General features: G+C 35.1%; 7 protein-coding genes and 1 long non-coding RNA gene across 8 annotated transcripts; 2 read left to right on the plus strand and 6 right to left on the minus strand.

The window, feature by feature from the left end:
* Positions 1-38: 38 nt before the first annotated feature.
* On the minus strand, positions 39-920 carry LOC104770468 (RING-H2 finger protein ATL16). Its single transcript, XM_010494899.3, has one exon. The coding sequence runs from the start codon at positions 756-758 to the stop codon at positions 222-224; it is 537 nt and encodes a 178-aa protein (XP_010493201.1). The 5' UTR covers positions 759-920; the 3' UTR covers positions 39-221.
* A 1,783-nt stretch (positions 921-2,703) lies between these two features.
* LOC104770469 (T-complex protein 1 subunit beta) lies at positions 2,704-6,493 on the minus strand. The gene is made up of 11 exons (XM_010494900.3): positions 5,822-6,493; positions 5,671-5,727; positions 5,509-5,574; positions 5,303-5,414; positions 5,066-5,194; positions 4,896-4,967; positions 4,617-4,732; positions 4,337-4,413; positions 3,560-4,045; positions 3,160-3,475; positions 2,704-3,061 (listed from the first exon to the last, which is right to left on the minus strand). Exons 1-11 carry the CDS (start codon positions 5,825-5,827, stop codon positions 2,915-2,917), a joined length of 1,584 nt encoding a protein of 527 aa, XP_010493202.1. The 5' UTR covers positions 5,828-6,493; the 3' UTR covers positions 2,704-2,914.
* Positions 6,494-6,609: 116 nt separating this feature from the next.
* LOC104770470 (protein TIFY 3B-like) lies at positions 6,610-8,852 on the plus strand. The gene is made up of 5 exons (XM_010494901.2): positions 6,610-6,953; positions 7,689-7,800; positions 7,887-8,067; positions 8,166-8,223; positions 8,391-8,852. Exons 1-5 carry the CDS (start codon positions 6,814-6,816, stop codon positions 8,488-8,490), a joined length of 591 nt encoding a protein of 196 aa, XP_010493203.1. The 5' UTR covers positions 6,610-6,813; the 3' UTR covers positions 8,491-8,852.
* LOC104770471 (uncharacterized) lies at positions 8,832-10,935 on the minus strand. Its single transcript, XM_019241847.2, has one exon. The coding sequence runs from the start codon at positions 10,854-10,856 to the stop codon at positions 9,228-9,230; it is 1,629 nt and encodes a 542-aa protein (XP_019097392.2). The 5' UTR covers positions 10,857-10,935; the 3' UTR covers positions 8,832-9,227.
* A 261-nt stretch (positions 10,936-11,196) lies between these two features.
* On the plus strand, positions 11,197-12,251 carry LOC109131425 (uncharacterized). Its single transcript, XR_002037063.2, has 2 exons — positions 11,197-11,611; positions 11,795-12,251. It is a non-coding gene; the product is annotated as an uncharacterized LOC109131425 (long non-coding RNA).
* Positions 12,252-12,258: 7 nt separating this feature from the next.
* LOC104770473 (E3 ubiquitin-protein ligase AIP2) lies at positions 12,259-14,344 on the minus strand. The gene is made up of 5 exons (XM_010494905.2): positions 13,809-14,344; positions 13,426-13,630; positions 13,134-13,333; positions 12,608-12,820; positions 12,259-12,525 (listed from the first exon to the last, which is right to left on the minus strand). Exons 1-5 carry the CDS (start codon positions 13,980-13,982, stop codon positions 12,376-12,378), a joined length of 942 nt encoding a protein of 313 aa, XP_010493207.1. The 5' UTR covers positions 13,983-14,344; the 3' UTR covers positions 12,259-12,375.
* LOC104770474 (uncharacterized) lies at positions 14,285-16,039 on the minus strand. Its single transcript, XM_087505036.1, has one exon. The coding sequence runs from the start codon at positions 15,524-15,526 to the stop codon at positions 14,903-14,905; it is 624 nt and encodes a 207-aa protein (XP_087361162.1). The 5' UTR covers positions 15,527-16,039; the 3' UTR covers positions 14,285-14,902.
* A 693-nt stretch (positions 16,040-16,732) lies between these two features.
* LOC104770475 (eukaryotic translation initiation factor 2 subunit beta) lies at positions 16,733-19,577 on the minus strand. Its single transcript, XM_010494906.3, has 10 exons — positions 19,359-19,577; positions 18,962-19,008; positions 18,734-18,848; positions 18,590-18,648; positions 18,425-18,482; positions 18,235-18,332; positions 17,931-18,076; positions 17,675-17,817; positions 17,509-17,594; positions 16,733-17,057 (listed from the first exon to the last, which is right to left on the minus strand). Exons 2-10 carry the CDS (start codon positions 18,998-19,000, stop codon positions 16,986-16,988), a joined length of 816 nt encoding a protein of 271 aa, XP_010493208.1. The 5' UTR covers positions 19,001-19,008; positions 19,359-19,577; the 3' UTR covers positions 16,733-16,985.
* Between the last annotated feature and the right edge of the window lie 4,070 nt (positions 19,578-23,647).

Here is a 23,647-nt window from a genome sequence, read left to right on the forward strand (position 1 = left end):
ACTCTGTATTAGTATCAAACTAAATCAGAAATCAGAGGTTTAAAATAAAATTGATATTAAATCTTTATTATATTTCCTAGATGTAACCATTAAATCCCCCACCCAATTTACAAAAATTGACAACTATGTAAATTTCTATTATAGATCAATCGATCACACTAAAAAATAAAATAAAATCAAATCAAATTTGGAAAAGAAAAAAAAAAAAAAAAAAGTAAAAATCAGACGAGAAGATCATCGCCGAAGAGGTAAAGAAGACGTTCAACAGCCCAGCTAGGTTCGTTCTTAGCAGGCCAATCACCGCACGACGTCGTATTAGCAGCAAGAAGCGGAGTTCTACAAAGAGGACACTTCCTGTGGTTATCTTCCTCACCTTCGTTGCTTTCATCTCCTCCTCCGCAACACTCGTAATCCAACCACCGGTCAATACACTCGCGGTGAAACATATGGCTACAATTCCTTAGCTCTCTAACCTCGTCTCCGTCTTCAAGATCTCCGAGACAAACAGCGCAGGTATCGTTGATCATCGCCGGAGATCTCTCCGCCGCGTCACGGAACGTTGTCACGGAGAGGCTTTCTTTGATCGCCTGTGACGAAATCGTAGGACAAGATGGAGAAGAAGAAGAAGCGGTGGATCTAGATCTGGATCGGTAGCGTAAGATCCAAGCGAAGATCCATCTGAGGACGGTGATGAGAACAGCCATTTTGTAGAGGAGTTGAGTGACTATGAGACCAGATTCTTCGATGAAGAAGCTCATTGTGTTAGATTTTTTTGAAAGAAGAAGAAGAACAAGTTTTGCTGAGGTGTGTGAGTGAGCGAGCAAGAGAGAGAGAGAGAGAGAGAGAGAGAAGGGGGGAGGAAAAATGAAGAATGAGATTCGATTTTTATTAGAGGAATAAAGCTTGCTTGATGATGCATGATGACTGATGATGATGGATGCTTTACTTTACTTTAACTTTAAAAAAATAAAATAAAAATTAGTGGTGCCTTTAAGTTTTTAAAATTCTAATTAAATATGTTTATTTTTAAAGTTTAATTTTATAATATGCAAGTTGTTTGGAGGTTTTTTTATATTTTATAAAATAGGTGTCGAGTTTTCAATGTGATGAAGTGTACACTTTGACTAAAAAACTATGTTAGTTAAAAATAATTAGGAATATTCGCTTTAATTAAATAACGTTAAAGATATGTTTAACATGTAATGGAGGAGATAATAATAGTATAAGATTCTTTTCTTTGATTAGTTTAACACGAATCATTCAAATAATTTTGAATAATTGAAGTTGGAGATACTGAAAAGATCCGTATCTAAAAATATAGGGGTCATTTTGTGAATGTTTAAAAAGAAAAGATTCTTACAGTTGTGACCGTGTGTGGAACGAATGAGTGAGGGGACAAATTTTGCAAATTTCTTAAAGTTAATTATAGAGTTGTGAAAAAATTACAAATTCGTTGAAAAAGTTAAAAGACTATTATGTGATATGAAATGAAATGACGAGAGAGCCTACGTTATTTTTGTGCCGTTCGTGTCACAACTTTATTAGTTTTTTTGCTTTTTTTTCTTTAACCAAAGCACACCCCCCCACAAAGAGAAACATTATTTTATATCTTTGTTATCTTGGTTTTTAATGGGAGATGACCATTTGGTGACCATAAAGATGAGATAATGACTGTAAACATTTCCTAATTTATGCTTAACTTGATTGTATTATGGCGTCATTTCTGGCTTTTGACCCATACGCAGGGACAATTTTATATATCATCAAACTTACGTGATTATTGACCGGGCATGGTTTTAATTATATTTTAATACTTGCGCTTATGTAATACTACCTTCTCTTTTCTTCTAATGAAATGATATGGATCAATCCCATTGGCCTTTTGCTTTTGTAGTCTGTTTTTGAGAGTGGTTTCTCCATTTCATATATCTCTCTCTCACCTCACAGTCGTTAAGGAATATGCATTGCTCTGTCTTGATCTCAACGCAAACAAACAGCCGCAAAAACAGAGTGTGTCAGAGATTGTCATAAAATCTTAAACAGCTTTGGGACGCCAAAGTTTAAAAACCTAGGATGACATGCCAACCGACCTAAGGATCTTGTTGTCACTACTAGACTATGAATTCATGTCGGATCAATAATATTTCTTCTATTGATTTTACATGTACTATATAGTTTATGCATAATTAAAATAAATGGATAATTTGGTGCACTTTTTTTTTTTTTTTGGTTGTTGTAACTTTTAACTGTTTTGGTAAAAGAAATGGAAAGCAATGAAACCATGAAAATTTCTGCGATTCAAATCAAATCATCTAGTATAAAACTACAAAATCGAAAACCAAACATACTTTTCTGGTAAGACAATTGATAAAGGCGACGCTATAATTAAAGCTTGCGATTGTCAGGTCCCATGTTTTTGATCTGCTCTCCTTTATAATGTGGTTTGGTCGGTTGACCAAACCTTTACAACGCAAAACCACGTCAACGTTGTAGTTGATGTCTCCATATATTTTATAGATATTTTTTTAGTGCAAGTTGTACACAACAATTTCATCAATACATTGCATCATTTCCAGATTTTCTGGTATTTATATAACTTGAGACTTTGTATTCGTAGCCCTTGGATTTTTACTGATCCATATTCTCTCCTGCTAAAATATATTTCACTAAACCTTAACTAACAATATCAATGAAAAATTTAGATGACCCGACCAAAACAAGTTAACCTTAGATTTCTTTAAAGGTCTAAATCCAAAATCAAAACAGGATCATAAAAAGAAACAAAACAAAAAGATGAGTTTACGGAGCAAAACACTAAAAGTTTTAAGAAATGGAAACACAAAGCTATGGCATTGAACAGCATCACCGGATGATATCATGGAATCTCGGTCCCACCATCTTCATGTGTTGGGTTTCACATCCTGTCTTCTCTCCTCCTAGGAGCACATGTAATGATCTCATCCACTCGCAGTATCATCTCTGATGCTTCTGTTGCAGAAAGCAGAACCGCTTGCTTCACTTTGAATGCTTCATAGATTCCTCTCTCTTCCATATCTCCTACCTGTAAAGAATCAATCATCATCATCACCATCACAATTCAGGTCTAGTCTAACCTTCCACAATCTATGCCCGATCCTAATGTTTATAGAGTTTACTTACAGATCCAGAGATGACATCGATTCCAGCATTGCATCCATCATTGTGGTGCTCTGCACGAAGCTGAGCTACCAATTCGGCGCTGTCTAAACCAGCGTTGTCAGCGATTGTTGTTGGAATAGCCACTAGAGCCCGTGAGAAAGCTTCAATGGCATGCGATTTTTTGCCAGCAGTTTTCCTTGCAAGCTCATCCACTTCCTTTGCCATCACCATCTCTGGCCATCCACCTCCCAGCAACACTCTAGAGTCATTCACTGTTTGGGAGAGTACACATAGTGCATCATGGAGTGATCTTTCAGCCTCGTCTAGAACATGGTGACTGCAAGAAACAAAAAAATAACCATATAAAATTTGTCGAACTAGAGACGAAGTCTTTTAAGTAACGGGAGTAAAAAATGTATACCTAGCTCCCCTTAGGACAATTGAACAAGCTTGGCCCATTTCACAACCAGAGAAATGGATCAACTTGTCTTCACCAATCATGATTTCTTCAATGAGCTTGCAGTGCCCAAGCTTAACAGACTCTGGGTTGTCAAAGGTTGACGCGATTTCACCACCAGTAACCAATCCAAGACGCTCTATCCCCTCAAAGTCAGCATGCTCAATCGCAAGTATACCAGCATCCGCAAAGAGTTCCTCGGGGAAATTGTAGATCAGCTGCCTGTTAACAAAGCAGTTGATACCATGGGCTATGATCTTCTTCACCTTGTCTTTCATCTTTTCCTTCTCAGCCCCTTCAATCTCAGCAACCTTGGTCATGGAATCCACACGGACACGTGCACCGTAAATTTTCACTTTATCGGTGTCCATAGCAGTATTTGCTACCAAGATATTTGCATTCTCTATGCGCTTTGGCTGCCCAATTCCTATCTTCTTGTCAAGAATAAACCTATAGGCATCAATTTAAGTAGAGATGTCATGAGACAAAAAATTCTGGATGCACAAAGGCAGGGATGCAACACTACATAATGATGTTAATGCCTATCAAAATTCCACTGTGAGATTATATATATATATATATATATATATATATATATATATATATAATTAAACTGCACTAGCTATGAAGAAGCGAAACTGAAACGAAAGAGATACCATAAACAGATGAATACAAAACAGAGATCAATAGCTTTCAGAAATAGATTACAAACAGGCGCCAATGGAAGAAGTGTTGTCTTACCCTTCATCCAAAAAGGAATCTCTCAGGGATCCTCCAGGTTTTTTGATGATCTGGATAGCTTCCAAGTTTGTGCTTCCCTATTTAAACAACACCACCAGAATGTCAGAGACAATCATTTAGCACCTCAAACGAAAACATGTACAAGAAAGGAACTAATGGTGAAATGGGACTAGCGTAACTTCAAGACATTTAAGCTCTTCTTTCAATTAGAAAAATTCCAGAGAAAAAGAAAGATGGAAAAAATTGCTGACAGAGTATTAAAAGAAGGCAGAGATGAAACCTTAAGCCTGAAAACAGCATCCACAGCCATTTCTGCAAAATGTTCCTTGTCCTGTGATAAAATTTTGGAACACAAGGTAGTCATTGCAATCTTCAGCAAGTCTGACCTAAACTTCTCTGCATTAACACAGAGCACAATACTGTAAATAACAGTATGATTTTCCAAGTTAACAGTAAAGGAATGCACTGCTTGAATCCAAGAAGGAAACCATCACATAAGCAAGAGAATATGATACTTATGCCAGTAATAACGACATATAACCATCAATATAATGATTACCTGCGTTGTCCTTATTATTAATTACTCTTTTAAGTAAAGCATTGCGAGCACATTCGGAAGCCATTCTGTAACCTAAGTATGCAGAAAATAAAAGATTAGACAGCATTATCATAATGGAACAAGGAGCTGATACAACATTGTCATTTTTACAGTTAGAGCCAGATGCTTACCTGCTATGATCGTCATAGGGTGAATTTTAGAAGCAACAAGCTTCTCAGCTTCCCTCAGAAGCTCACCGGCCAAGACAACAACAGAAGTAGTCCCATCACCAACCTCATCATCTTGAACTTTAGAGATGTCTGAAACATCAAAACCAGATACAAAAAGTGTGAGAAAAAACCCACCAACTAAAAAAGACCAATTCGACAACTTCCAGTAACAATGTTGCAGGAGAAAAGCATACATACCAACAAGAACTTTAGCTGCAGGGTTGTCTATGTGAAGTGACTTGAGAATAGTAGCACCATCGTTAGTAACAGTAACCGCATGACCTCTACCAGTAGATTGTAAGATTTTATCCTAAAGAACAATAATAAGATCCAACCACAATCAATAGAAACGAATTTGAAAGTTCAAATTAGAGCTTCTAATATATCTAGAGATCGGAAGTTACCATTCCCTTTGGCCCTAGAGTAGACTTAACCAGATCACTGATAGCCATTGCACCAACAAATGATGCCTAAGAGAGAGCAACAATCAGATTAAACAAACAGTGAGAAGTGAATCTGAAAAACCCTAATCCCTCAATGATAGTAATAAACAAAAAAAAGCTCACCATCCTCGCACGTTCTCCCTTCTCTTCACTAGCATCATCTTTGAAGATCTTATCGATCTAAAATACGAAATATCTAAGTTAACCGCTGCGTAAAAAGCAAAGGGAAAGCAAACAAAAAAGAGTAATGAAAGAGACGACGGCGAATAATTACCGGCATCGGGAAGAGCGGAGGAAGAAGAAGGAGGCTACTTCAGTATCGGAGATCTCCTCTCAAGTAGACGAATCTGGGATCAGGACTGTATAAAAAGCGAGGGTCGTTCACGAAGAACGAACAAGCCTAAAGGATCTCGAAAATATTGAGTGTGCCTTTTTTAAAGAGAAGCTCGAGTAGAAGCAATGGGAGAGAGAGTGCCAAAACCCAGATCTTTCGGAACCCTAAATGAAAAAGCTCAATGACCAAACTACCCTCACTTCTTCTAGATTTCTCTACCCTTGGTAAAAAAATAAAGCTTAGATTAAAAAAATTTATTGTTACAGCAGTTGCACTTTGTACGCGATTATTTCCTTTTGTGATTATTTTTCATTATCATTTCCCTAAATACATTACACAAACTTGAATTTTGGTGATGATTTAGTGTAACATACACAAATCACTGGTGATGATAAATCAGAAATTAACTGTTCTTTGCAATGGGTTCTTTGTGTGCTACAACTTAGTAGGAAAAAAAAGAAAAACTAAAGATGCAAGGGTCTTATTTTGGGGACTATCTAGTCCACAGGTAAGCCCAACAATTCTTTTTGAGCCCAATAGAACTCAAGTCTCAGTTCTCAAGATAAATATCAATTTTTAAATTCGTGTCTCTCTCAACCACTAGACACGTTCTGAGTTGTCGTTAACAAGGAATGTCCCACATAGAAAGGCAAAACCCAAAGAAACGACACCGTATCGTATTCGCGCACGTTTCTAAATTAGTGTCTTGTCTGTATTTTATTGTCTTCGTACCGAAGTCAAACAAAAAATAACAATATCCACCGCCACGTGTCCAAATTAAAGGAGCTTCTGGAGGATGATAAATCTCGGACACGGAGGTTCCCGGTCTGCAACACGAATCCGAAACAACCAGGAGAAGAAGAAGAACGATATTTTAAAAATTCTCATCGGTAATAAAGAGAGAGATTTACGAGTTTTGAGAAGACAAAGCTATGACTATGGTGAAAGATGAGTCACACGCTTCCGTTGAAGGCGGATGTGTTGTTGCCGGCGGCGCGGCTGAGATCGGCGGTAACGGAACCGAGCAGGGTGTCCTCGACGGATCTGTTGAGAAATCGATTCAAGATGTTAGGTATGAGCTGTGTGGATTCTCATGATTCTATCCTTTGAATTTGAGTTTAGTTTTTGAATTTGTGTGTCGTTTCTGATAAAATGAACATTTCCATCTGTTTATACTTTGGATGCGTATATAAAAAGAAAGGGATTTGAGGATTTTAGTTGCTATTTAGGGAAAGTAATTATTTTTCCTAGAGGAATCATTTTGTTTTTGGCTAGAACAATTGATGATCTTGTGCTTCAAAGTCCTTAATGCATATATAAAAGTTTATTCATGTGATAATTTGGTTAATGGAGTGAAAGTAGAGAGTTTGGATTTATATGAAAATATTGACTGAAATGAGAATCCAAGAAGTTGCTATATTTAGTCACTATATCAGTTACAGCTTTTGCTTTATCATTGTGTGTTGCATCATATTCATATATATCAAAGACATCCTTCCGTGTTTCTTGTGAACGGGTCTGCCTTAAAAATTGCTTGAATTTGTGTGTTTTAACAAGAAATTGTCTGTTACCTTCTGCGAGTCATTTGACATGGAACTCAGAAGAACCTGATTCTTTTGATTATTGGTTGTTAGGACCACTAAATCACTTTGAACACTAAATGACAGTTATTATAATCAATCTCTTGCCTTTGTATATGCTTTTTTTAGTGCCTTTGTCAACAGTCACTGTATGTGTAGAGTTTTATTCCTAGCTATTAGATTGTTGTCAAATGTTGCATTAATACATGGATCTTCTGCTATTGAAGGTCTATGGAGAACATATCATCTGAGGCAGATGCTTCAACGGTCCTTCCAAGTCAGCTTACTATTTTCTTTGGTGGGAGTGTTACTGTGTTTGATGGACTCCCAGCAGAAAAGGTTGGTCCATCAGAGCAAATTCTACACTTTTGTTGTCTGAAAAGCTTAAGACAGTTCCTGTTCTCATTGTGATCTCACGCTTGTAGGTTCAAGAAATCCTTCGTATTGCTGCTAAAGCCATGGAGACAAAGAATTCTACGAGCATCAGTCCTGTCCCATCGCCAGCACTTAACAGAGCTCCTTCTTTCTCAAGCACATCTAATGTAGCTTCACCAGCTGCTCAGTCATTCCCCATTCAGCCAATTTCGTTTTGCAGATCCGCGGCTGGTCAGTATTCGATTCAACTGGTTATAATATTAATAATCTTCAAAATTTGAAAATGGATACACTCATTAGTTTCTTACAATTATGTTTTGCCAAATTAGATCTACCTATTGCAAGGAGGCATTCGCTTCAACGATTCCTCGAGAAAAGACGGGACAGGTATGCATCCTTTATAACTACACTCCATCCTTCTCCATCCCTCTGGAAATTTAAATCTGCATCTCTGTTATTGAGTTCCTGAGAGAGAGTTGTAAAAGATAGTTTGATCATATAATGTTCCTTGAGATTGCATCTAGCAGCAACATTTACATTCTTTATCTCTGCAGATTGGTCAACAAAAACCCTTACCCTACTTCCGACATAAAAAAGACAGATGTCCCAATAGGCAATGCCTCTATCAAGGAGGAGGAGCTTCCGACTGCTTAGCAGAAGATCAAACCTCAGGGTTACAATAAGCTTTTAAAGCAAACTAAGTAAAACTTTATGTCAATATGGTTGATATGGTAATCTATCATGTATGCTGCTGTGTGTGTATGATAGTCGTCTTCTGTATAGGTTTGTTAGACAAACCGAATATTTGTTTGCATGTCTGGAGTGGTCAGACATGTTTGTCTTTTTACAAGTCGCTTTAAGGGCAGACAATCATCTCTACTGAAGAAACTACTATTGTGGACAATATCCTACAGTCTTCTTTTCTAACTAATACTCTTGTTGTTATGTTACTGAACTTGGTGTCTTTTTTTCAAGACAATTTGTGTTATAAAGTAATGAAATCTTTGTTGTTATTATATAAGCTTTCATTCAAAACAAATCGAGTCTCTTATTAAATAGGATGTATAATTTGTGAATGGCGAATAACAAATGGGAGATGTTAAGAGTACAAACAGTGGCAGTGCGCCATAAATTTTACACTCTAAACGTACATATATTTACAAATTTTACCACTATTAGAGTTATCTTCTATAGTTACTAAATATTTTGTAGCAACAAAAGTTTTGTTACAAATAAATTTAATAACTATATTTTCGTCACAATGATCACTGTTATAACTATTTCGCAAATTTGTTACATGTTGTCACAACAAAATTTTATCACTAATTTGTAACTATTTGTAGTTAATATTTGTTATTGTTTTTATCGTAGCAAAAAACGTAGCTATATAATTAAAATTTTATAGTGTACGACAATCTATAAATACATTCTATAGAACATGCTATGATGGTGTCTATCTTAAATATTTTCCCTTGACAACGATTCTTACAAAAAACGCATAATGGTCGAGAAATATTACTTTTGGGAAGAGTCTGAACATCATTCTGCGATCCCCCTCCTAAGTAACTATAGGGCTTTATGTATGGGCCTGCACCAATTACGCATTCAATATGAAAAGCTGTGTAGCATTCGTTGCACCCGTAACACAATGCTTCTGCTCCCGTATCTTGTAAATTACGTTCACATACCTCACACCAATCTTTCTCGCTTACTTCTTCACCCCATAACAACGTGAGAAAGTGTGTGTCGTAGTGCTGATATCTTGCTTTGTATGGTAAGGTAACGCACCTGAAACATACAACAAAATTGCATTTCATGCAATTTAATTGTTTAAGACATCTTCTTTTGCATACGTCACACATAGGTTCTACTCCTTGGTTTAAAGATATAAACAAGGGATGTTCATGACCTTTGTAATCAAACGGCTCAGAAATTGAAGCACACCTTACATCTAGATTAAAGCAGTCTTCATCTTTGTAATTGCACCCATAGCTATAGCCATTATATATACGACCACAAGCATCACAACAAGAATAATCTCTATTGTGAAACTGCTTCATTTTAAGGGGATGAAGATGTAAGGCATGTTGAATTCTACGGGGAGCCTTAGCACATGTTTCATGGAGGATGAACTCACACTCCATACATGAATACAAGTTACCTTCATAGATAGGAAGGACACACGCTTGACAAAATTTATTCTCATCATAAAGTATATTGACCTCGAGCCGTAGATGATGGCCATGAAGAAAATAAAGTATCACTCCTTCAGATATCATTTCGAATGGCCCAATATCTTGTGTTATATCATCTTCTTCTGGTACACCTTCGAGTTCTTTTCCATCCCACATATTCTTCCATGTAGCACATAATGGATGAACAACATAATCGCTACACGTGTCACAAGTATACGCACCATAATCACCCTTTGGTGGGTCTACAACAAAGGGTATTGGTTTCATCGCACATGTTGGATGCATAAAAATCTGACATATCGTACAATGATACATTAACCCATTTGCTAATATTCTACAACATAAACACTCAATATCTCCGGAATCCCCATAACAACGAAGTAAAAGTTGGAGAGGATGTTGAGGGTGGTAAGGATGATTAATTTTTAGTGGAGACTCGATACATTCTTTATGGAATTTATCATCACAGTAGTTACAGAAGTAATAGTCTGTACCAAAATTTGAGCCTCTGCATAGGTCACACCCACCATCGGCATCAAATTCTTTATTGTTGCACCAAAACAGAGGTAGTACATGATGATCATAAGAATCTGCTGTTGTAGGAATTACGTACTCGGGGGAAGAACTGAGAAGATAAAAGCCATGCTTATAAAAAACATGCCTTTGCTGTCGTTGACTAGGACATAAGAAAAGAGGTTGAAGAGAAAGCTCAGCGGAGGAGGTTGGGGTATGTATTTGGGGTATGGGACAATACTTAGGGTGATGGTATACCAAAAACAGTTTACCATTCTTTTCCACCTCATGAAATCCACCGTTAAAATCCATGACACTATCTCTTAATTTGTCTTTCTTTACTGTATTTTTGTTATAGAGGTTTCTTTTAAAAATGTATTTGTTATACAGAATATCAATTTTTTTTTAACAATTTCCATTATATATATGAAAATATGATTCCAAAAGTGTTGTTCTACTTTTGATAATTGGATCCTTAACGTAAAAAACGTGGTGGAATTTGTTCTTTTTCTTCTGTAGTGGTTATTATAATGTTCTTCTTTGCGTGAAAATAAAAAATATATAAACTTTTCTTTGCATATAATTTTCGTCATTTCTTAAATTTCACTTCAAGATTCTATAAAAGTCGTGGTTAATCAATTAGTACCAAAAAGAATTGAGAACTCAAACAAGAAACACGAAGAAAAAAAACTAAGTTTTGAATTCAAAAGTAGTCAGTTCCAAAGTTCATGTTTTTTTCAGTATCTAAAAGAAAAAAATGCCAAGGATTCTTATAAGAAAAGTTTGAAAGCCTAAAAACTATGATGTTTGTGTCTGTTTGCAATTGATTTATATTCAAACACCTTCCGGATCTTACACGCTATAACTTGTTATCTCTTCATTCGAGTTTTGGTGTCCATTAGCTTTGAAACTTAAGCATTTTCAATCAGAAACGTACAATAAAACATGAAGAATAGGCTTTGCATGGACAAGAGCGTTGAAGCAGAAAAGGACCATGGATATACTAAATCGACCTTCAAGTTAACCACAATGAACCTAACAAGGTTTTGATCATATCCATATTTAAGGTGAAGTCATAATCTGGTGATTCTTCTTATCATATTCCAAAACAACAACAAAAACGAAATAAGTATTTAAACTCATAAGCTCATAAACTCATAACCTAACAAAGTTGTAAAAGATAGATTGATCATATAATTTTCCTTGAGATTGCATCTAATTACAGCAACCTTTACATTCTTTATCTGCAGATTGGTCAACAAAAACCCTTACCGACATCAAAAAGACAGATGTCCCAATAGGCAATGCCTCTATCAAGGAGGAGTTTCCGGCTGCTTAGCAGAAGATCAAACCTCAGGGTTACAATAAGCTTTTAAAGCAAACTAAGTAAAACGTTATGTCAATATGGTTGATATGGTAATCTATCATGTATGCTGCTGTGTGTGTATGATAGTCGTCTTCTGTATAGGTTTGTTAGACAAACCGAAGATTTGTTTGCATGTCTGGAGTGGTCAGACATGTTTGTCTTTTACAAGTCGCTCTAAGGGCAGACGATCATCTCTACTGAAGAAACTACTATTGTGGATTTAGTAACAGTATCCTACAGTCTTCTTTTCTAACTAATACTCTTGTTGTTATGTTATTGAACGTGGTGTGTCTCTTGAAGACAATCTGTGTGTTAAAGTAATGAAATCTTTGTTGTTGTTATATAAGCTTTCATACAAAACAAATCGAGTCTCTTATTAAATAGGATGTATAATTTGTGAATGATGAACAACAAATGGGAGATGTTAAAGTACAAACATTGGTGGTGTGCCATAACTTCTACAATCTAAACGTACATATATTCACCTCCGCGGACAGCATTTTCTGCGCCTTTCCTCTCTTCCTCGGCCTCTTTCTCCCTCTCTTTCCAGTTTTCATATTTCTGATCGTCTGTTGGTAATTCATGACGACATATAGGGCAAGAGTTATGCTCGTCCTGCCACAAACAATTAGATCATAAGCTTTATGTTCTTGCTATTGCTTACCCTTAAGCTTTAAAAGAATGAAATTAATTTTACCAGCCAAGGCTTTAGGCAAGGAGGGTGGAATGTGTGTTTGCATGGCAGCTCCTGCATTTTGTCACCGATTACAAGATTCTCCTTGCAGATGCAGCATTCTGCCTCTGGTCCTAACTCTTTAAGCAGTTCCTCGCTGAAAACGATCACTGGAAGTTTCTCTACAACTTCTTTACTAGCCGGTGGAACTCTCGGTGGTCCACCATCTTCTAGCATCTGTATAAAACACATCATATTTATCATTTTTCAATCACAAGGCTAAGCAAAAAAAAAAAAAAAACACTACCAATATTATATTAGATTGGGGTTAAAGACTCTTGATACGAAAGAACGAGACAAATAGCAAGCCATTTAGAACCAATTGGAGAAACAACATATGGGTAAAAGGCAGAACACAGAGTGCTTAAAACTATCTATATGTGAAGTATCACGTTTTATCAGGCCATGTGAGAACATACAACAACGACATCATTTAAAACTAGTAAGGAAGAAAAGAGAAAGGACATTGCCAAAAAGATAAAACAACTACCTCCGGGATAATACTGTCGAGACCATTGATGAGTTCTTGCATCAAGTTGGCCGTATCCCCAAGAGTGTTTTCAGTAGGACCATTATTAGAGGATTCACCAGCAACAATAGAAGCGAAAGCAGACATGAGATTCTGCTGCACTAGCCACTGAGGCTGTGGCGGCTCACGATCAACCGTTAGATGTCCCTCAAAAAGATAACCTGAAACATATTCACAAAGAGTAATAAACTCTCATCCCAAATCCTATCTTCAGAACCATATGATAAAGCAAAACTAATGATGTTACACAAACCTTGTGAGGTCTCAGTAGGCTGGATATCAACTTCGGTTAACTGGTCTTTGGCTTGAGCAATGCAAGATTTCAAGTGTTTCTTCTCAGTAGCATCAGAAACAAGTCGCTCAGCTTCCTCGAAAAGGCTCAGTCCCGCAACCCAAAACCCAGTAGCTGTATATCTTGTCTTGAGAACCGTTGCAACTCGAGATACAACTATATAAAACTGAAATAGCCATCAAACAAACGAAAAATTCAATTATAACATAGAAATTGAAACTCATATTGGATCAAATTGAAGATCCTTGACGTACGCATCAATCAACAATGGCAAGTATTCTAAAATTCCGAGAGCTAATTTTGAAATCTATGGTTACCTAAAATTGAACAAAATAAAAACAAACCTGTTTGCGGAGAGAAGGAGAGGAAGAAGAGTAGTGATCACGGAGGAGATTATGAATGGAACGAACGGAAGATTCGAATCTCAGCTTTTTGTTAAGCTGTTTCTGCAGATCATCAAGTTGAAGCTTCAAGCTTTCCTCGGAAGGAGACGGTGAAGACGATGCTGCATCATCCATTATATTCTAATTTAGGGATTGCGATTGGGATTTGGGGGGTTTTTGTAAAGAAGAAGGTTCAAACGAATTCGATCAAATGAGTAAAACGATTGATTGATCTCTCGTCGTCTTCTTGGATTTGTAGGAGCAGAGAGAGATTTCTTGATCAGGAGGAAAGGATGAAGTCGGTCGGTTTTGCTAAAACTCTAACCAAACTCAACCGAAGTTAGTTTGGTTTAATTTGGTTTGTGTTCAGGTCGGTTCGGTTTGGTTTGATATATAACATACGTCAAAATTACCGGTTTACGTAAGAGAAAACCGAAACCATTTTAATGTTTATATTTTTGAGATTTTTTAAAAAAATATCTGAACTGAATACACATATGTTTACAAATTTTACAACATTCTATAAATACATTCTATGGAACATGTTATGATGGTGTCTATTTAAATATTTTAAATATATATTACACATTCAATATGAAAAGCTGTGTAGCATTTATTGCACCCGTAACACAAGTTACACAACGCTTCTGCTCCCGTATCTTTTAAATTACGTTCGCACACCTCACACAAATTTTTCTCGCTTACTTCTTCACCCCATAACAACGTGAGAGAGTGTGTGTCATAATGCTGATATTTTGCTTTGTATGGTACGGTTACGCACCTAAAACATACAATAAAATTGCATTTAATGCAATTTAATTGTTTAAGACATCTTCTTTTGCATACGTCACACTTAGATTCTACTCCTTGGTTTAAAGATATGAACAAGGGATGTTCATGACCTTTGTAATCAAACGGCTCAGAAATTGAAGCACACCTTACATCTAGATGAAAGCAGTCTTCATCTTTGTAATTGCACCCATAGCCAAAGCCATTGTACATACGACCACAAGCATCACATTCGAAAAATTCTCTATTGTGAAACTGCTTCATTTTTAGTGGATGAAGATGTAAGGCATGTTGAATTCTACGGGAGCCTTAGCACATGTTTCATGGAGGATGAACTCACAATCCATACATGAATACAAGTCACCTTCATAGATAGGAAGGACACACGCTTGACAAAATTTATTCTCGTCATAAAGTATATTGACCTCGAGCCGCAGATGATGGTCATGAAGAAAATAAAGTACAACTCCTTCAGATATCATTTCGAACGGCCCAACATCTTGTGTTATATCATCTTCTTCTGGTACACATTCGAGTTCTTTTCCATCCCACACATTCTTCCATGTAGCACATATTGGATGAACAACATAATCGCTACACTTGTCACAAGTATACGCACCATAATCACCGTTAATATTTTGACGACAAACTCCACAAAACCGTTCTAATCTTGATGGAAAAGAAAGAGTGAAGGAGATACGGTGGTGGTGACGTGATATCTTGATGATGTGTGGGAGATTCATACAATCATTATGAGATACAAAGTTGCATCTGACACAGATGTTACAAGTTAAGCAAGTTTGTCTGGGGAAAAAGTTGAGAGGATGAACATGGTTTTCTGGAGGGTCTACAACAAAGGGTATTGGTTTCATCGCACATGTTGAATGCATAAAAATCTGGCCTATCGTACAGTGATAAATAAACCCAATTGCTAATATTCTACAACATAAACACTCACTATCGCCGGAAGCCCCATAATACCAATTGAAAAGTTGGAGAGGATGCTCAGAGTGGTAAGGATGATGAATTTTTAGTGGAGACTGGACACATTCCCTATGGAATTTTTCATCACAGTAGTTACAAAAGTAATAGTCTGTACCAAAATTTGAGCCTTTGCATATGTCGCACCTACCATCGGCATCAAATACCTTATTGTTGCACCAAAACAGAGGGAGTACATGATGATAAGTAGAATCCGTTGCTGTAGGAATTACGTACTCGGGGGAAGAACTGAGCAGATAAAGGCCATGCTTAAGATAAGAAACGTCCCTTTTATACCGTCGTTTACTAGGACATAAGAAAAGAGGTTGAAGAGAAAGCTCAGCGGAGGAGGTTGGGGTATGTATTTGGGGTACGGGACAATACTTAGGGTGATGGTGTACCAAAAACAGTTTATACCATTCTTTTCCACCTCATGAAATCCACCGTTAGAATCCATGACACTATCTCTTAATTTGTCTTTCTTTACTATATTTTTGTTATAGATTTCTTTTTAAAAAGTATTTGTTATACAGAATATCAATTTTTTTTTAACAATTTCCATTATATATATGAAAATATGATTCCAAAAGTGTTCTTCTACTTTTGAAAATTGGATCCTTAACGTCAAAAAACGTTGTGGCATTTGTTCTTTTTCTTTTGTAGTGGTTTTAATGTTTGCATGAAAATAAAGAATAAATTGTTCTTTGCATATAATTTTCGTCATTTCTTAAATTTTATGACTTCAAGATTCTATAAAAGTCGTGGTCAATTATTGAGCCAAATGGATTAGTAAACAAAAAGAAATTATATCGAGTCTTAATGAACTCAAACAAGAAACACGAAAAGAAAACTAAGTTTTAAATTGGAAAGTAGAACAATTAAACCCCCACTAAATTGTAAATTGTTTTGAAGATAAGAAGAACTTTCGAAGTTTTACGGTTCGAAGAACACTGTAATAAAGTGTTCGAAAGTTGACGGTAGTCAGTTCCAAATGTATGAAAGTTCATAATGATTCTTATAAGAAAAGTGAGAAGCCCTAAAAACTATAATGAAGAGATAATTTATCGCAAACGTACAAGAAAACATGAAGAATAGACTTTGCATGGACAAGAGCGTTGAAGCAGAAAAGGACCATGGATATTCTAAATCGACCTTCAAGTTAACCACAATGAACCTAACAGAGTAAAAGGTTTTGATCATATCCATATTTAAGGTGAAGTCATAATCTGATGATTCTTCATCATACTCCAAAACGACAACAAAAACGAAATAAGTATTTAAACTCAAAAGCTGATAGCAAGTCACAGAAGCAGTAGAAGAGAAGCATTGAACCAACTCCATAACAAGCTCACTTCACCTTCCAATTTCTCAAGTCTTTCTGCGACCAACACGAGCAACAAACCCTTGCTTGATCTGAGTCACAGATCGTTGAGATCCACACTGCAAAGATGAAACACAGAAGATTCAGCAGAGTAAACACTTAATCAAGCAATGTAGGAAAAATATATATTTACATCATTGCCAGCCTCACATGACACTTCAAGTAAGTCAGAGAATTATGATTCACTAAGAAATTTATGCCTCCTGATGAGCTTATGTTCACCAGGTATCAACTACAAGACAAAGTATAAAACTGTGTGTGTGTGTGTGTGGGGGGAGGTAAATCAGTTATCACCAGCCTGTCTAAAAGAGAAATCATGCATGGTAGAGGCTTTTGGCTAGTGAAAAGAATGAGGAGAAGACAATGGCATATATAAGCTTCTCCTAAAATTTTTAGTTCTCCATCATATGATAGAAATGATGTAGGCAAGAAGAATTTTTATTACTTAGTTGCGCAGAAAGTACAACAGAACAAAGGAATGCATATCAAGATAAGAGCTAACATTTATACCTTTTCGCATCTCAAAAAGAAGAGACGATTCTCCTTTGAAAGAATTGTGTCAGGGCTCTTGCAACCAAGGCAAATGACGTACTCAGCTGCAAATGACCGAAGCGATTAAGAACTCTCCAAATTGTTATTGTTCTCAAATTTGGAGACTAGAGAGAAAGTTACTTACTGATATATCGCCGCAAAATCCCTTCAAAATTCTTAGGTGCAAACCTTCCCTTAACAACCAACCTTTGCTGCCCATCAAGCGAACCGCTAGTACCCAACTCAGCAAGCAAGAAAGTCATGACATGATCTGGTTGACGATGCATCCTGATTTTTTTCAGTGCAGATAGTACATGTTATACAGCCATCAAAATATACAAGTATTATTAATTATGATTAAACAATATTGAAGAGGAAGACAAGGAGGGGTTTGCTCGTACGTCTTGCAAAGGTCCATAAAGTTGACAAACACCGTCTTCTTTGTCCCTTCACGAAGAACCTGAGGAGGCCTCATAACTGTACGACGCCTATCTCCAGCAAGCTCCGGATTATTTTCACGGAGAATGTTAAAAACTCTACCAAGAAGCTGCAAATATAAGTGCCGTCAGCAAAAACCAGAGGGGAGAGGGATTTTTGAAATGGATACTTTTACATACGAACAAATAAAGATAAATATATTTCATAACCAATGAACATTGCAAAACAAAGCGGGTTGATACAAAAAACCATCTAAGATATACTCACCTCGTCATATATGTAGTCTCTATCACTTCCCTCCCAGGGGTAACGTTGCTGCTGAAGAGCTATTCCTTCTGCCCCTTCTTCCTCATCATTAGCAAGATCTGCAATATATTCTCAATAAGATTTTAACATGAAAAACATTCAAGCCCTAGTAAACGATTAATAAGCAAAAATGAAAGAAAAAAAACCATACCATCCAAATCTTCTCCAGCATCAACAATTTCATCATTCAACAAGCTTGATTCATCAAGCTAAACACAAAACAAAAACAACAATATGAGGCACATTATCATCCAAAACACAAGTTAAAAGAATTAAAAAAAAAACCTTAAAAGGCAGAAAACGTTAAAACACTCACTGGCTTCTTCTTCTTCTTCTTCATTCCAGTAAATGAACTCTCAAGACCACCATCATTAGCTACAGAAAAAAAAAAAAAAAAAAAAAAGTAACACAAACACCATTGAAAAAAAAACAAAACAAACTGTTTCACAAATCATCATACCAGGCAATGAATCAGATTTCTCAGGCTGTGAGGACTCTCCTACGTCCATAACAGGATCCTGAATCACAACTTTCTTCTTCTTCTTCTTCTTGGTTGGATCAAAAGGTGCTAGTTGCTGTAAAACGATGAACCCAAAACACAAACACCAAATTCAATAATGACTTTTTTAACAAACAAAACATCAATAATCTATACCGGTAAAATCAACACCTAAGAACACTAATTTACCTCTTGCTCTTCCTTCATCTCATTGTTTTCGTCAGCCATGATTGCAACTGAGACAAAAACAAAAAAACGATATAATAAGCACTCAGAAACCAAACAAAATAAAATCAGATTCAACATTATATGTAACAACGATAGTTGTACACACACAACCCCCAAAAATTAGGGTTTCGACATCAAAAATCGATAATCTCAAACGCAACGAAAACAATAACTAGATTCAGGAATAAAATTTTCGAATCCCAATATGAAATCAATAGATGATTATTATACCCACAGGTCAAGGGTTCACAAGAGATAAAAAGGAATGCGGCTAGGTTAACCAATCTCTAAACTCAATAAACTCCAAAAGACAGATTGAACTTTGAGATCGACAGACGAATTGGAAAAGGAAACTCACAAAGGGATGTCGAAGCGAGATAGGCGTACAAAGAGTAAACGAGGTTGCTTTGCGATGGCGATGAATCTGTGAGAGAGAGAGAGAGAGTAAGCGGCGCAGGTCTTGTTTTAATCTGAGATAAGTTGTTAACCCTTTTGCTCCTCGTCGTCCAAAAAATAGTGTAACTTATTATTCTTCTTCTTTTTTTTTTTTTTTTTAGATAAATCTCAAAGACTTTATTTTTCATTTTCGGGAAAACGTCCTATTTCTCCCTCGGAACTATCATATCGTATTAGATCCACACCGAACTTTGACCTCGTTCTATAGCTCCTTTGAACTTAAGTCGTCCACCTATTTCTACCCGAATCCATAGTTCTATTGCTATTTTCTCTTCGGATTAAAACTTCTCATCTAATTCTCCATAAATTTGGTTTATACGGTTTATAATTGGTTTAATATTTGCTTAACTAACTAATAAATCCTATTAACCGGATTAAATCTTATTTCAACCCGATTTTAAAATTAAACCCATCAAACCGGATGAAGAAAGCTGAAAATTTAACCACAAAAAAATAAAGCTTAAAAACAATTGAGAAACCTTTGCATAAAACTCATTAATCTCTCGTCAGCCAAGGTAGACTAATCCTTTGGATTTTGAATTGAGGATTTCGATTATGTGGGTTATTAGATAGAAGAAGACTGGGGAAAAACTTTTGGGTCTTGTGGCAAATTGGCAATGATGTGATTTTAGCATAAAGTTTGCTGTTTTGAGAAGAAGATGGGATCTGGGCGGAGCAAATCATGTTGTGGCTCGTCTGTGGTGAGAGGAGATGATGATATCGATGTGGCTTAATCTCCTCTGTCGTCTTCTAGTGGTGGTGAAGCGGAGAAGATCAAAGAGTCTTTGTGTGGTCTTCACTCTTCTTGTCTTCACGACAATGACGATGATAATAATGATGACCAGGTCTGGGTTTTTTTTTAATGTAGTTTCGATTGTTTTATGGAATTAGGTCAAAATCATGAGTCTTGATTTCTTTAGGTGTGTAATGGATGGATAAGGAATGGTCATGGAAGTGATTCACGGCGTAGAATGGAATCAAGGAATCAAAGAGATGATTCAAATTGCTATGAAAATTGACCGATGAACAAAAATCTTAAAATTTGCCCAGAAAAAAAAAATCTGAAAACGAAAGACGTGGGTAACATCGACGACACTAGATTGGTTCATCCTTATCGACAGATTATCAAATCTCAATTGAAATGATTTTTGGTTAATTGCAATGATTTTCCAATGTACTTTTGTAATTTTGAAATCAAAATTCACAAAATAGTAATTTTTTTTTAGTTTCAAAAACCGGGTGAAGAAAAATATGTTAGACATATTGTTTACGGGTCGGGTCAAATTTTTAATGTTGTCTGGTTTGAAAAATTGGTTACATACCAGATTTGTGTCGGTTTGTTAGTAAACCGTTTAAACCAAAAAAATTGGAGAAATAGCAATAGAATTACGAATTCGGGTAGAAATAGGTGGACGACTTAAGCTCGAAGGAGCTATAGAACAAGGTCAAACTTCGGTGTGGATTTAATACGATATGATAGTTCCGAGGGGGAAATAGGACGTTTTCCCTTCATTTTCTTCAGAAAATTTAATATTTTATTTTGCCAGAAAAATGAAAGATTAATTTTTTACTCTATAAATTATTTTTTTAGCATCAGAAAGTTTATTATTACTTTGTAAAATGTTTTTATACGATTAAATTAAAAGAATCTTTTATGAAATTAAGATTTCTTTCTTAAAAGTTAAAACTGGTGAAGAGTAAATTATATGAAAATTATTATCAAACTAGTTGAAGACCCGCCCGATGTGCGGGTTTAAAATTTTAAAAATTATATTCAAATTTGTTGTACGTTATTTATAAATTTTACTTTTGTTATAATATATTGATTTATATTTATTTACAACTTTTTATGTATGTTACCAATAAAAGTAAATTTTTTTACACCTAAATATACCCTACGTTACAAATATATTACATAATATACTAATCAATGATGTAAAATCACAATAGTGTATGAACACCATGGAGAAAACCTCAATTCCGCCCTCATCTTTTATGGAGAGAATCTTGTGTCCAACTTCCTCTACCATAGAGAGAACCTTGGCTATGCCTTCCTCAGTTGGGGAGATAACCTTGCGTTAAACCTCCTCCACCTTCCTCCCTTTGGAAGATAACCTTGTGTCCAACCTCGTACACCATAGAGAGAACCTCAGTTTTGCCCTCATCCTGAGTGGAGAGAACATGTTATCGTCTTTTTGCTATCTCAAAATGGCTTGCTCCGACAACCAATAAAATAAAAAACTTTTTCTAACGTCACCAAATTTTTGTGATAGTAACTAATGTTAAATTTCTCAATGTATTTGTGGAAGTGTGTTTAACACACCATGATGTAGCCTCTGTCTCTGTAGCGCCTCAACTGCCACCTTACTTAGTGAGCCCATGTCTACTCTCAGTCCATGGGCTCGCCTTCCTAAGTGGGCCCTACATCTATTCCCGTTGTGGATCCACCCATATTCAATGGTCTGTTTGTTACGTTTGAGATGCTTTAAAAACTTGTTTACTGATCGTACAAATCAACAAATGATATTTTCCTGTGTTTTGTTCTCACTCGCACAATTCCGACAATCACTTCGAGGAAGGTCACCCATCATGAAATTCTCTCAGGATCCTTAACCGATAAATAAATGCATTTTGGTGACATATATAGCCAAAATCAATTCTTTTAAACATTTCCACAAACCAGGGTGTCACAGTCTTTGAGCTCCTATGGATCTATCAACAACGATTTATTTTCCAATTTATCTATCTATATTTGTTGTAAACTTATGTTTAAGCCTATTTTATCCATCTATTAGGTTGATGAACTTCTACTCGTTATCTCCCTTTAGGATTGAATGAATAATGGTACAATTATGTTTGCAAAATAACGAAGAGTTTATGACCAACCAATCAAGGTTGAGAAATTAGAAGAAAATTAATTTGACATAATTAAATAAACAATAGAAAATTATAAGCACAGTAATATACGAATCCTAAATAATTCAAAGATGAAAATATAAATTAAATAAAATAATCTAAAAATACTAAAAAAAATTAAAAATACAATATTAAGAAAAGTAGACGCATATATTATTTTTTGGGTTAACATATTAATATTACCTATTTCCAACTGAAAAATGAGAAAGTAGGAGAAAGTTTTGGTTTTAAAAAATAAGAAAAAATTACCTTTCCATTTAAAAAAAAATCCCAATTAAACAATCTTGAAAGCAGTATTTTTAAATAACTTAAAATTAAAAATAATTATATAATATATAATTTCGAATTTTATGAAATATATATATATATATATATAATCTTCTTATAATTATTTTTAAAAACTTTTTTTTATATTCTGTAATTTTTAATAATTATCTTTTTATATTATTAATATTTTTTTAAACAAAATTTTTGTTTTTTGTTGTAATCAAGTTACACATGTTAAAATCAGAGATTGATAACTGGACACATGTCAAAATCTTGTTAATGGCTAACTTTCAAAACTCTACTTTATATAATAAGATATAAGTAAAACTAAGACTATTACATTGGTTTTTTTTTCAACACTCTATTTTTTTCTTTTTAACACTCCACATCATCATCTATTTCCTCCACCTAATAATTCAACATTCATTCAGTTTTTATCATCTACAATGGTTTTGTTTAATAAAGTTTAACACCTTACTTTATTTATTTTATTATTTTATTTTTATATGTTCAAATAAAATGAAACAATCTCTATTTATAGAGTATGAAAAATAATAAATTTTGATGTAAAGCAAAATAAAATAAAAATTTGATTACTATAAAATAAATGATGTCAAATATTTAGGATGAAATTAAAATTTTTTAATAACCAATAAAAATGCATCATGTGTCCTTAGTGGTCCCTATTTTTGTTTATTCAACATGTTGAAAGAATTCAACATGGTAAAATCCACATAGATTTTTTTCATTTTTCAACACCCCCATTGTATGAATTCAACAGTTGAATTTATAATTCAACACCCCCATTGTACATAGTCTAATAAAGAAATGAATTATTTATATAGTATATGTAGTATTAAAATAATAATACTTTTCAGCCTATCTTATCTAATATTTACATTTTAATATTTGTTTTAATATCATCATGTAGTTGGATAATTTTTTCTAACATTAATTTTGTAAAATAAAATAAAAATCTAATAATAACTTACATTATTTTGTTAATTA

The sequence above is a fragment of the Camelina sativa genome, chromosome 20 (assembly GCF_030686135.1).
Source record: "Camelina sativa cultivar CO46 ecotype springtype chromosome 20, ASM3068613v1".
Lineage (NCBI taxonomy): Eukaryota > Viridiplantae > Streptophyta > Magnoliopsida > Brassicales > Brassicaceae > Camelina > Camelina sativa.